General features: G+C 40.1%; 1 protein-coding gene across 20 annotated transcripts in view; it reads right to left on the minus strand.

Moving 5' to 3' along the window:
• Positions 1-13671, minus strand: part of RCBTB2 (RCC1 and BTB domain containing protein 2) — a 29553-nt gene that overhangs the window by 3873 nt on the left and 12009 nt on the right. For 19 of the 20 annotated variants that reach the window (XM_015276432.4, XM_046914618.1, XM_015276410.4 and 16 more), the window contains 7 exons: positions 12969-13127; positions 11389-11496; positions 9794-9936; positions 7865-8055; positions 5505-5631; positions 3884-4020; positions 3154-3284 (listed from right to left, as the gene is read on the minus strand). In XM_015276432.4, the coding sequence (XP_015131918.1) occupies positions 3154-3284; positions 3884-4020; positions 5505-5631; positions 7865-8055; positions 9794-9936; positions 11389-11496; positions 12969-13127 (996 nt within the window). The remainder of the gene's footprint in view (positions 1-3153; positions 3285-3883; positions 4021-5504; positions 5632-7864; positions 8056-9793; positions 9937-11388; positions 11497-12968; positions 13128-13671) is intronic. The other variant, XM_040666224.2, reaches the window with a different exon arrangement.

Here is a 13671-nt window from a genome sequence, read left to right on the forward strand (position 1 = left end):
TCAGTTTCGTTAAGATGAGATTTGTAAATACAAAGTTTGCCACAGTGTACATTAGAAACACACCTAAAAATAATCTGTAGCAACAGATCTTTGTATTTCCTGAGGACAGGGCAAAACATTTTGATCCTAACAGATGCATACAGCAGCCAAGTCAGCCTTCAGTTGATTTTCTATGCTAATGGTGGATAAGCACAGCACTGCGATCTTTCACCTGCACCGTTGACACACAGTAACAAAAAGATCAACCAAACAAAACTAATTTCTCTTTCTAAACTATCAGGCCTCTTTCGCAGTCCTTCTCAAGACAGCCTTTTACTGAAGCACTGATGCACTGCAGACAGCTCTCAAACCAATTTCTACCATATTAATATAGTACAGCCCTGGCCTACTTCACAATTCCTAAGACAGAGGCTATCCCATTACTAAAGAAGTCTTTGTTGCACTCCTCAGAAGCAGTTCTGTTCTATCCCTTTCTGAGCTGTGGATGAAGGGAGGAGAGCAGTGATGTACTCCTGAAGTTGGCACGTGCTGTTCTAGGAGCAGCTGAACCAATTCATGGGCTAATTATAGAGTCATAGAATCACAAGGCTGGAAAGGACCTACAAGATCATCTAGTTCAGCCATCCTCCCATTACCATTGCTACCACAAGCCACTAAACCATATCTCATAGTTCTTCATTCAGACGCCTCTTGAACACTGCCAGGGACTCCACCACCTCCCTGGGCAGCCATTCCAGTGCCTGATCACTCTCTGAGAGAAAAAGTTTTTCCTTATGTCTAATTAAACCTCCTCTGGCACAACTTGTGGCCTTTCCTCGGGTTAATGACTGTGTTCAAGCGTTGCCTGTATTTAAAAGTTATATTATGTATGCAGAATAGAACACTGTATTATAGAAGGAAGAGGGGGGAAGCATACAAATAGTCATTTAGCCAATCCCTTTTACTGTGCTTCTGCCACTGTAATCTCTAGTACTTTATCCTGGCTATTTTCACTACTTCAGGATACACTTACATGTATCTTTAATTACTCCACCCGACACAGCTCAGTGAAAGCCACCTCTGTTTTTGAGATGTTCAAACGTGGAGGAAAGCTTCAAAGAGGAAAATCTCCAGAGTAAACGTGTAATGAAATCTTCCATTCTTAGGAGAACAGAACCATTTGGTCCCTCTTCTCCTGCCCAATTTTCCCTGTTACACCAGGCTTCCACCACCACAGCACACTGAAACCACAATTCCTTTTCTTTGGTCTCAGTTGTTCATGCCTTCTGTTACTGATTATTAGCCTTGATACCTTGGTTAAGACTGACTTCATTACTCTACCAGCAGCTGGTGTTCTTATGCTCTACTAATCAGATGTTATTCCTGCTTGCTTTCAGAAACTCATTGTAAACTTCCAGCCTCCTGTTTGCAACTCCTACACACATACATTATTACATTGCTGTAATACAGCAATATTTCATCTCAGTTTTTGTTTCAGTTCCTTTTTTCTACTTGCTTGCTGTGCCTGGAACTGTCTGCCAATACATCTTATGTAAGCATCTGCTTTAAACACATCCTGCATCTTACAACCGAGCAAAAGCAAAAGGAACATGGATAAAATGAAAAAAACATGTATCAGCTACATAGAATCATAGAATTGCTCAGGTTGGAAAACACGTTAAAGATCATCAAGTCCAACCACAACCTAACCATACCACCCTAACAACCCTCTGCTACATCATGTCCCTGAACACCACATCCAAATGGTTTTTAAACACACCCAGGGATGGCGACTCAAACACCTTCCTGGGAAGCCCATTCCAGTGCTTAACAACCCTTTCTGTAAAGAAGTGTTTCCTGATATCCAACCTAAACTTACCCTGGTGCAACTTAAGGCCATTTCCCCTCATCCTATCACCTGTCACCAGTGAGAAGAGACCCATCTTGCTCTCATTGCAATTACCTTTCAGGTTTTCTTAACATAGAGGGCTACACCACTGCCTATCCTGTCTTGCCTGTCTCTTTTGAAAAGCCAGTACCCATCCATCACAGCACTCCAGCAGCATGAGTCATCCCACCACGTTTCCATGATGGCAACTATATCATAGCTTTCCAACTGCACAATGGGCCTCCAGGTCCTCCTGCTTATTACTCATGTTGCGTGCATTAGTGTAAGTGCACCTGAGCTGGGCCACCTTTAGAGTGGGAGAAGCCCTAATACCCTCCTGACCATACTCAGGTGTTTCCATAGTAACCAACCTCACACCAACCCTTGTGTTCTTCCTACAAAAAGCTGAGTCGTCCTCCTCCTTCACCAAGACACAGACTGTGGGGTCTTACTACCACTTCCCCGTCCCACAGGCATTGGTATGTTACATACAGGCTCCTTTCTAGTGACCCCAGTTTCACCTCCTCCCCCTTTTATACCTAGTTTAAAGATCTATCTTACCTTTTGGCTCTTCTAACAGGTCAGCTGCTGTGTTTAGCTATCTTAGTTTCATTCTTACACAGAGAAAGAATGTGGATTTCTTACATAACCAAACCCATCACACTGTTATTCCTACAGCACAGCATTAAGAAGCTGAGGAAAGGAAAACATCTTTCCAAGTATTTGTCTGTTTACCAATAAAGTGCTTGTGGTACTGCTGATAACAGGTTGAATGCTACTGAAACACTCCAGGGCCAAGGGCAGGCCAGAGGACAGCATATGGAGAAGAGGATAATGACAGGTAATTAGTTACGCAACACAGTGAAAATGGATTTCTGATACAAGCATGAGGGCAAACAGGGAAGGGCTTTCCAGGTAAATTCTCCCACTGCCTGTAAAAGACAGCAGCAGACAAAACGAGCGGGTGGAGAACTTCAGGAAGTGAATAGGCAAAACCTGAAGGTGGGGAAGTAAATGGCAGTGAGACATGTGCATGCCATGCTGCGCTACATGACAAGACAGGAAGGAGATTAAGAATCCTGACTCACAGGTGCAAGTCAACAAGCAGGAAGATAACACTTGTAGCTGCAGCTTTTATGGCTTAAGTGAGGGAAATCAAATACCTGGGAAGCCAGAAGGGGCAATTGCAAGTAATCATGACTTATAAGCTGAACGCAGTTATGTTTATATTAAATACTTCCATTTCTCAGAACACAATTGTTTGCCTGAAGCAAAGTTCTCCCTACCTGAGCTTCATACTTGACAGCAGCAGAAAGAAGAGCGATTGCGTTCTCTTCACAAATGCCTTGCTTGATTGTTTGCTGGCAAAGCTTTCTCAATCTGTTTTCTCTATACAGTGTTGCCAAATCTAGCAGACCTGCAAAAATTCATACACCTTTAACTATCGCGGTGCAAAAAATACACACTTGTATTCAGACAAATCAATTGCCCCATTATTTTAGGCTGAATTCATCAGACTTGTTCTATCCTTCCTCCACATGAAAACGTCCTTTTCCGGGTCCTTGGATGACAAATCAGAAAGGGACACTTTACTAGAATGAAAGTCTTCTGTCACCTTGTTCACTGTATTATACCTCATTCAAGGTATCGATTAGGGACTCACGTTAATGTGTGTGGAGCAACTCCTTTTTCATTCATGGTAAAAATGCTGCAGTTACTCAGGCAGGAAAGTATTACAATGGCATCAGTGCCTTAGTAAGGAAATAGCAGTTCCTCAAATGAGAAGCAATAGAGTTCTTTCTGAACGTAAACTTTTGATCTTACTGTATCCCCACTACTCACTCTCCTTGGACGGTTCCAGCACCAGCATCCCTTCCTCCTGAAAGCTGTCAAACTGAAGATTTAAGTACTAAGAGAACTCAAATTAGCAGCCCTTCTTTCCTCATCCTGTCAGAGTGCACAAATTCAACTTTTCAGAAACAGAAACCCAATGTCGTTTCCATTTATGGCAAATACCTATGGCATCTTCAGGAGGGAGCCTAATACTGTCTGTATACAGGTACTCCAGGAAGGCTCGGTAAACAGGATAAGAAAATTCACTCATTTCTATAATTTCATCATCATTATTCAGTATGGAACGAAAATGTTCACACCTGCAAAAGAAGAACAACTGTTACAGTAAGAGTTAAGCTTGAAAGATGAGCTGCAGTAAGATGTTGATGAAATAACCAGTCACAACAGACCAAATACACAACCATAAACACCAGCTATACGGTTTCTTGGTATAAATATTCATTTCTTCAGAGATTTTTATGTAATTCACAATTCTATTTATTTTCTTTCTGCTGTTAGTACTTCCTATTCTAAAATCCTTAAGCAGTAATGAGCGTGCTTTCATCCCGCTGTGGAACAGACCTTTGGGATGGGCAGCTGTCCCAGCGGTACCACACAACAGTAAAAAAAAGTCAGAGAGAAAGGTGGTGCACACTGCTCCCTTAAAAATAAATAAATCAAATCCAACCGCTCCTCATCCTTCGGTTCACAAAGTACCCTGGAGTGACTCAGCCCAGGAGTGCCTCTGGCAGAGAGGAAATAAGGCGTTCCAAACAGAGATGGTAGGCAATAGGCAATGTGGGTGCAACGCACACGTGATGAAACCAGTACAGAAAAAAATAGTAATGCCAGTAATTGGAAGACTAAGAGGAGGGCAGAAAAGACCAAATATATGTATATATGCATCAAGAACTAACACAGACATTTAATTTATGCAGTAATATACATGAAATCACAAACATGAATCAGGATCAGCGATAGAACAAAAGCAGTGATACACGGGACGAGATAATAAGGTATTTTGGGAAAGAAAATTGCAAAAAGAGAAAAATAATTGTACTACAGATGGAAAAAAGCAGCTGGCAAGAGAGATCTAAAAGCAGTCTCTCTAGAATATTCTAGTAGAAGTTGTGCCAGCAACTAAAAACTAATTTCTGCATGTTAATAACAACGTGATTACTCTGTAGATTGGCATATCAAATCTCACTTTAAAGTGGTGTTAACTTGCAAAAAGCACTACAAACAAAAAGAGAAGCCAGCTTAAAATTCAAATTCACTGATAAGAAGATACAAGCCAAGTAGGATAAGGAATGTGACAGATAAGGAAGAAAAGATAATCTGAAGAGCATCTACGGAAGATGCTGACACAACGGAAGGGTCCTGTGAAAGGCAAGAAAGGCAAGAATAAACACAAAAGTCTCAGAGCATCCAAATGGAGGAAGTCAAGCAAAGACAGGAGGAGAAACTGATTAACATCCAGGAAGGCAACAGAAAGAAGTGAGCCTTTTTTTCATCTGGAGAAGGTAAGTAGTAATCAGGGTCAAGGCTGCTTAGGTAGTACAAAGGAGGGTAGATGTCAGACAGAGAGAAGTGCCGAAAAGGCTGGCAGTAAGCAGTGTGTTTGGAATGTCTGACCAGCAAGGAAGTGCAGAAAACAGGGTAACAGTGAAGAAGGGCTGGTGAAATTCAAGCCTGAGGGAAAAGAGAGTTTGAGCAAAGTTAAGATTTTAAGCAGTAATGACTCAGCATAATGGACTTAACTATACGGTTGACTGTATATTCAACCATACAGTTTGTGTCTCACCTAATTTTGAGAAGGACTTTATGAACATGGATGTATTTTCCATCCACTCGGAACTTCAGGTCTGCAGTTTCGGGGTTGTCAAATTCCTTCTTCAGTGACTGGGCTACTGTTAGATGGTCATCAGGCTCTAGGATAAAAAGGGTAATTGACAGCGAGTGGTAACACACAGATCATTCATGATAACGTTTTGTCAGCTAATAGCATTCTTAATAAATATAATTTAGCCCTAATAATAGTAAAAACCAACCAAACATAAAAACACGTCCATTATGAACCTTCAGGAAAGCAAATAAAGGGAAGTTTTCTTTGGTTGATTCCTGCTCTAAACAAGGCCTCAGAAACAAAAGTAAGTCCCTCTTCCTCTACCTCATCTGTACAAGACCATAATAAAATGAATTAATGGTCTCAGAATTCTAATACTGCATCTGATAGGAAATGCTATCAGTTGTCAGTGCATAAATCATTCTAAATATAAGGTGTTGCTCATTGTAAGATACCCAAAAGGTCAATAAAACTCAGAGTATGATTTTCTAAAACATTCCCATGAGGAGGCATTACCTCAAAGCAGAAATAAGCCACTGTGTATAAAACTGACCAGTGCAATACAGTTCAGAGTGGATATCAACAGCTACCACTCTACTCAGAAAGCGCTCTCCTTTGGGTTTTGGTCTTAGCAACATTCTTTGGGTGAATATATTTCTGTGTGCCACATATGTACCTACATCCCACTGTGGCACTGCAACACTTGCATTGTGAAGTTAACAGCTTTGAAATGCCACCTGTTGTCCACTTAGACATCTCCTGAACCGGTTCCAGTTCTGATCCTGAACTGATTCTCCATAATATTAGGTAGCCTTAAATAACTATTTTCTTTAATAACATTATCAAATTAAAAACCTCAAACATCATTCTTATGCTAGAGAACATTTCCTTCTTAGGATTAGACCACATATTATTGGTTTATACCGATTTTGTGGATTGGCAATGCTCGGCCTACCAGGCTATAGATAAAAACAGCATTCATTTGAAAAGGGAAACACCTCCACCACAAGCATTAGAAAAAACAACACACACACTTTGATACCACTATACTTTCATTTAGAGGGAATGAAATTGCTCAGGAATATGTTCAAGAAAATGTACCAATAAGGAGTTATGAGCATAATAATGACATAAGTGCTTTGGACTCCAGGTGAAAGGATGAGGGGAAAAAAACCAATGAAATAATAATAATAAATCCTTCTAAGATAACAACACTGTAAAACCACTTTGTTAGTGTTATTCTGTACGAGGTAGGTTCACACCTCTGCTATCTGAGCAAGTGCAATGACTTTAACGACCAATGCAAAGTTGAAGCTCTACTGTAAGAGTTCAGAAGATTCAGCAGGATGTAGTTATGAATGTTCAAAGTCAAATAACAACTGAGATGTCCATCCATATGCATCTCCAGGTGACTTCTACAGTCCAAGGTAAGATAAATAAAGTGGGGTGAAGCTATGAAATTCTTACAGAGAAAATAGGTGCTTTTGTTTGTAGCTGTCTTTCTGAGATGAGTGAAATGTGGAAGAGGCAGTTTTTACTTCTTATCCTTCTCTGCTCTCCTTTGAAAAATTCCTCAGTACTCTGCACTAAACTGAAGAGAAATGTGGAAAAGTGGAAGGGAAACTAAGAAGAGAACTGCACTGAGGATAAGCTGGAATATGAGACACAAGAAAGAACATTCATTCTCAGTGCTTAAAGGGGGCCTACCAGAAAATGGGGAGAGATTCTTTATCAGAGAGTGTAGTGAAAAGACAAGGGGTAACGGTTTTAAACTGAAAGAGTATGTTTAGATTAGACATCAGGAAGATATTCTTCAGAGGGCAGCGAGGCACTGGCACAGCTGCCAAGAGATGTGGGTGCCCCATCCCTGGAGGTACTCAAGGCCTGGTTGGATGGGGCACTGGGCAGCCTGAGCTGCTGGGTGGCACTGCCCACGGCAAGGGGAAGGAACTGGATGGGCTTTAAGGTTCCTTCCAATACAGAACATTCCATGATTCTATGATTTTAATAATAATAAACAGGTATCTGAGATCCAGTAACTTGCCTCTTTTGCCAACAAAAAAATGCACTTAAAACACATAAAGAACCATGACATTCCCCATAGAAGCAAACTGCACCAATAATTAGGCAATCATTTTGCTGTCCCATTAGGGTCTACCAATTTTTATAATTCCATACATTTATAAATTCACAACTTAGAACTCCTGGGATGATTTTTTGCAATAATATAAGTTTAAGCTTCAAACACAGGCACATCTGTCTTATGCACTTAATTTTATTAACTTTATTAACATTAAACCAAAAATATTTAAGCTCACCTACTGAGAGAAGACGCCACGTAACAGCAGGGGTAGCAAAGCAAGCAAACACATCGTCAGTGCAGGCAAAGTGAGTGAGGTGGGGAAGGACCACAGACTGGCCGCGGCACTGGCCCCACATGTACACCTGGCCGCTCTGCGTCTTGGCAGCCGAAGTGTGAGCAGAGTGGCAGGCTGCAATCTCTACAACTCTATATTTATAAGCAGAAAAAGAAGAAAAGCAAGTCACTGTCATAAGAACAAAACGCAGTGAAAAAGCTCATACTTCCCGCATTTCCCCGGTGCAAAACGCATCTACAAGCACACATGCACTTCAGATGGCAAGAATGTTCTCCTATCATAAGTAGCAAAATTAAAACAGTTATCAGTGTTTCTTTAAACAGTGTGCACTCAGAACGTTTCTTGGTGAGAAAGCATCTGGGGAGTCAGGCAAGTAGGACAGGACAAGCAGTGCTGCAGCAGAGCACTAGGCTGCAGCACGTGTTCTGCTGACCCCTTGGCTCCCTCAGACAAAGCCACGGTGAGTTCCAAGTCTGCTCGCCTTCGGTGGTCCTGCACAGCGAGGTGAGCTGTTGCATTAAGCTGTGGTGAAGAAGGATTTGAGAAATGGCCATAAACTAACAACCTAAACAGCTTTCTTTTAATTAAAATGCTGAAGTGTCGCTACTCAGACGTTTCTTAGTGCTTACATTTAACAGACTTTCATTCTGAAAACAAAAAAAGTAAAACCAAACAGAGCACTGAATGCTGTTTCCACATGCATTCTAGTTACGGTAGGCTATCACAGTAATCCTAAAGTTGATTTAGGATTTCATAAATCCCGCTGTGTACAGCACTGCACAGTCCTCTGTTCTGCAGTCTGAACTACCACTTGTTTGCTTGTTTTTCCAGCTGCCTGGGGAAAGTAGCTGGGAAACAACTGGTTTAAGGCTGCATGTACAAATCCTGCAGGCTTTAGCGAGGTAATATTCTCACTCACACCAGGAATATATATTCTGGCAAAGAGAAGGGAAAGGCAATACAGAGTATTAAAATCCATACTAAAACGTGGTAACATTTCAACTGCAGCCAAAGTGTCTGGGAAAAAAAAAATCACTTTAATTTTAAGCAAAAGCACAAACACAAAGAAATAGCAATGTGCAAAATCAGGCCATGTCTCATCGCCGCAGAGGAGCTCCCTCTCTCTTCATTACGGTAACAGTCACAGACATCTTTAAAGGGTCATCACACTTTTCTTATTATCCACAGTAGGAGGCCAAAGTCAATACCCCAGCAGCACAGAACAGACTTAAACATCAGCCCATATAAATACGTGGTTTTGAATTAGCAATAGAAAGAATCACCCCACTACCCATCAATGACTGAGGTAAAGTATTTGATCTGTAAAAATCTAAGCTTAATTTTCAACCAGCGACAGCAAGAGGAAACACTTCCCTTTCTCTCTCCCCTGGGCTATGAGCTGGGTTTAATAGCAGATATAACACAAATTGCAGATGTCCACTCCTTGTGTGTATTCCTTGTCAAGCGTAGCGTATTAGAATACAATTTCTGTTCAGAGGCAATAAAGCTTTTATTGTTGACTTCAAACAATGCAATGACCAAAGAGAAAATGCAATTAAGACCTACGTGGTACAGAGTGAACCGAAGCAGAAAATATCACATTAAAGCCCAGAACATTCAGTTTCTCTTTCTCAAGGGTGGTTATAGGATGGATTCAAGCACTTTTAGTGAAAATCAAACTTTGATGCACTGATTTTGTGTGTCAGACAGACTTTCAATCCGTTCGCGTTTAGCAAAGGAACCATGAATGATAGGTAAAAAATGATAGGCTATTTCTTGCAAGAAATAGATTAAAAACACCATAATTTTTTGTAGCTCTTTTGAAAGTATGCCAACTAATGTCTGACTGCTTGAATATATAAGTATTACCTGTCCTTATCCACAGTAACCGTAGTAGGGTAAGACTGGTTGCTTTTATTCCCAGTACCCAACTGGCCATATGAATTGGCTCCCCAGGCATAAATCTGACCTTCATCTGTTAGCACTAATGTATGTGCACAGCCACAGGCAACCTGTAAGGAATAACAAACAGGAAAATCTTTTTTATGTAATAGGAATTTAATACAGACAGATGTATGTTATGTTATACATTAATGTCACTGATTCTAGGCCATTATAAAGACAGCTAATAAGAATGACAAATAGAGGTAAGATTATTAAAATGGAAAGCAAAGGAGAAAAGTGACTGAGGAAAAATAAATTATATAATCTCAAGAGTACAAAAAAGAACAGCTAGGAACTGAGAAAGAAGGAAGGCTACAGGGCAAACAGACAGTATGCTGAAAAAGGACAGGCCAACTCTTGCCCTGACCCTGCCCTATGGGCAATTGCTCCAACCTGAACAGCTTACCACTGTAAAAATATGTGAGGTCTCTCTGACTGCTGACTACACAAAAGCAGCTCCCTGTGCCAGCTCTGGTGCTAACTGGACCCTCTGTGGAGATAATTTACATCACTGGAAGGAAACTCTCCACCTGTGGGCCTGAGGACCACCAGTGCTCATGCAAAACAGCTATTCAGGAAGGAGAGAGAAGAGATAAAACTCCATCTAAAACCAATTTGCCTTGTTCAAAACTGGCTCATGAATAATAATACAGCCTGCAAAGCAGCTACACTGTAAGAACATGCAGTCCACTGACATCCATGAATAATGAGATATGATAGATATGATAGAGTCCTCTATTTTGGATAGATCAGTTTAAAACTTTCAGTATACATTCTGCATTTACTTTAAATATTTCTAACTGGTAACATGAAGCTACTGGTTTACTAGTCACATTGATGGAAGCTCAGTCCTTTGGTACAGTGTAAAAACCACTCAAGTTCAAGACCTACTATGGAATCATACCAGCTGTTGACCAAAAGCACCTAGAGATGATTTGTTCTAAGTTCAAACACCCACTAGTCACGGTAGCTGAAGTTCAATTCTAAAAGTGGCATTAAGTCTTCCAGAAGGACAGAAAGCTAAACTGTGGCATTTTCCCAGAAAAAAAGAAAAAAAAGATGGGCTCTAATGAAGAATGGGGTAGCCCAAGAAGGCTTACTAAAATGAAGGAAAAAGACTGGATTTCACAAGAAGAAAAAAAAGAAATGACCAAACGTTTCTAACTGCCCACTCTGCTTTGAGTAAAATCCTCACCTCACTGAAATTAATGGCAAAATTCCCACTGAAATCTACAGGCTCACAGTTTCTCAGAGGTCCATTCTAAGATATATGCTTTAATTCTGATAAATGGCACTTTAAACAAAGAGATAAAGAACAACTTCCTTCACATAAAAGATACGCTCTAGTACCAGATCTGGAGGTTGGCGGCCCTCCCTGTGGCAAGGAGGCTGGAACTTGACAATCCTTGGGGGTCCCTTCCAACTCAAGCCATTATATGATTCTGTGAGGATTCTGTGAATATTCCTTAGCTTATTTTCAGTTGTTCCTAAAGGGTTTGAGAGGGGCATTGCACACGTACCCGCTGTACACGAATGCCTTGCAAGGCTGCTATTCGGCACGGTGTTGGCTGATTGCCGCTGCTGCCCAGTCCCAGCTGGCCGTTACCATTGTAACCCCAGACATAGACCTTCAAGACAAAGACAGGGATTTTAGCTGTCTGTAACTCTTTAGAAAATAACTATTTCATCCTTCCAACAATAATTTCCTTCAATATTTCAGGTTCCCACACCTGAGGATCTGCACTTTATACATAGATACTTCCAAGCATATGCTCACCAAAATTCTAACCCTTCCTCTTCACCCTGCTCTTTAGAAGTTATAACAGTAAAAAACAAGTGATTCATAGGGCTTTTCCCCAGCACAGAGCAAATTCAGCAGGAATACTTCCCTTTTTCAAAGAGTTAGCTTCTCATCTAAAAATCCTCTAACACAAAAGAAGACACATTAAACCAAGTATACGCTGGAAGCTATACACAGCAGTTTGAGTAGGACTGTGAACAGTTTAATGCTTAAAAGGAAAACACTGAGGGCTGATCATTTCAGTGACATATATTCCACCGCCCTCATGCGAACAGTCAATAGCTTCCCAGGTCTAAACTGAAATGCTTGGAGTGATGAATATGGAGAGCATTCAGGCTGCCCAAAATCTTCAGCTCAAGTGAACTAAAGCAATAGGAAAACTTTCATATCCTCACAGATACGGAGATAGAAAGTATGAGAGGGGTTTGATGCATACTGCAGTAGAACAAACATATGCTATCAAATTCATTTTCTGTTGGTTCGGTTTTTTTGTCTTCATATTAGATGTGTCTATACAAAGACTGAAAATTAAGATAGCATTCATTGATTATTCTCACATTCTTGATTGATAAGATTCTAGTATAGACCAGATAATTAATTTGTCCATGACTGCTAAAGACGGGAGTGACATAACATTAGTCAGCACCTTCATTTCTGCAGGAACATAATACCAACTAGAAAAAAATCAATAAATCAGTACTAAAAAGTTACCTTTTTATGTATGAGAAAAGGAAGCTAACCTGAAATACTAAGTACACATGTGTAGCTTTTATGATTTAATCCCCAAATTTATAAATATCTCCTGACCTTCAAAACGCTATTTTTTCCCCTTCAGAACTGCATTTTCAAGTGGATTTTAAATTTGATCCCTGAATTCCTTCAGGTCAAAGCCAACTTCAGTAGCCCATACAAAGTAATAGCTGATCAATTTTGAGTAATCCCATAACTGATACAAAGTAATCGCTGCTCAATTTTGAGTAATCTCATAAGGCAAAATTTCCCAGCGTAACTTCTTTCTAAAGAAGATGGTAAGAGCATTATGGGTAGGAAGACCCATGTCTTTAAGTTTTTAAGCTTAATTAAGTTTTTAAGCCAAGTGTTTAAGCACGCTGTGAGGATATGCAAGCCAATTCACGACAAAGATTTTTTTACAACAGTATAAGCAGGCAAGTCAGAGGGACTCTGGAAATAAATACTTCCTTTCTCTGTGGCAGCAAATTACAGAGAGGTTTTAAATGACCTCCATGCTGTGACACATACAATAAAGTTTAGTCAGAAAATTCAGTGAACATTTCTTACCTCTCCATTTTCCACCACAGCCATAGAGCACATCTGTCCACAGGCTATGTTAACTACTACCTTATTTTGCAGGCAGCTGGTAACTCTTCGAGGAATTGGTTGATTAGCAGTTGAACCAGATCCAACCTGGCCTGAGTTATTATAACCCCATGTGTAGACCTGTTGTAAATGAATTCTCATAAATGAAAGGTATATAACAGACATCTCTAAGTACATATTCAAGAGAGAAAGATTTGTTAAATGTATAAGAAACACATATCTAGGTTGTGTTCATGTGCTCTTTTACAGATCAGGGAAGCTACCTAAGTTTACAATCTAACTGTTTCTAACAAAAATATGCAACTCACAGTATTTATATATCCCATTCTTTAATGTTTTTCCTACCAAAGGTAAGAGGCAGCATGACTGTTGCACCCATACTGGAAGATTTCATTGTTAGTTTTCCAGAATCCAAAGCACAATGAATGGCTAACTGGATTCGAATAACATCTCAAAGTAAATGACAGAAACACTTTTTCCTCCAGTGGGTAAAACTTCTTACGTGTCATGATTTAAACTGACATCAGCTTTAGTGATACTAAGTATCTACAGTAGGGTATAGTATATGAAGAAATGGTAATTTCTTTTAATAAGCAGAAGTGACACAAAAATCAATGTCCCACATACACTTTGAAGTAGATAAACTCTAAGATTTTCCATTTTT

The sequence above is a fragment of the Gallus gallus genome, chromosome 1, assembly GCF_016699485.2.
Source record: "Gallus gallus isolate bGalGal1 chromosome 1, bGalGal1.mat.broiler.GRCg7b, whole genome shotgun sequence".
Lineage (NCBI taxonomy): Eukaryota > Metazoa > Chordata > Aves > Galliformes > Phasianidae > Gallus > Gallus gallus.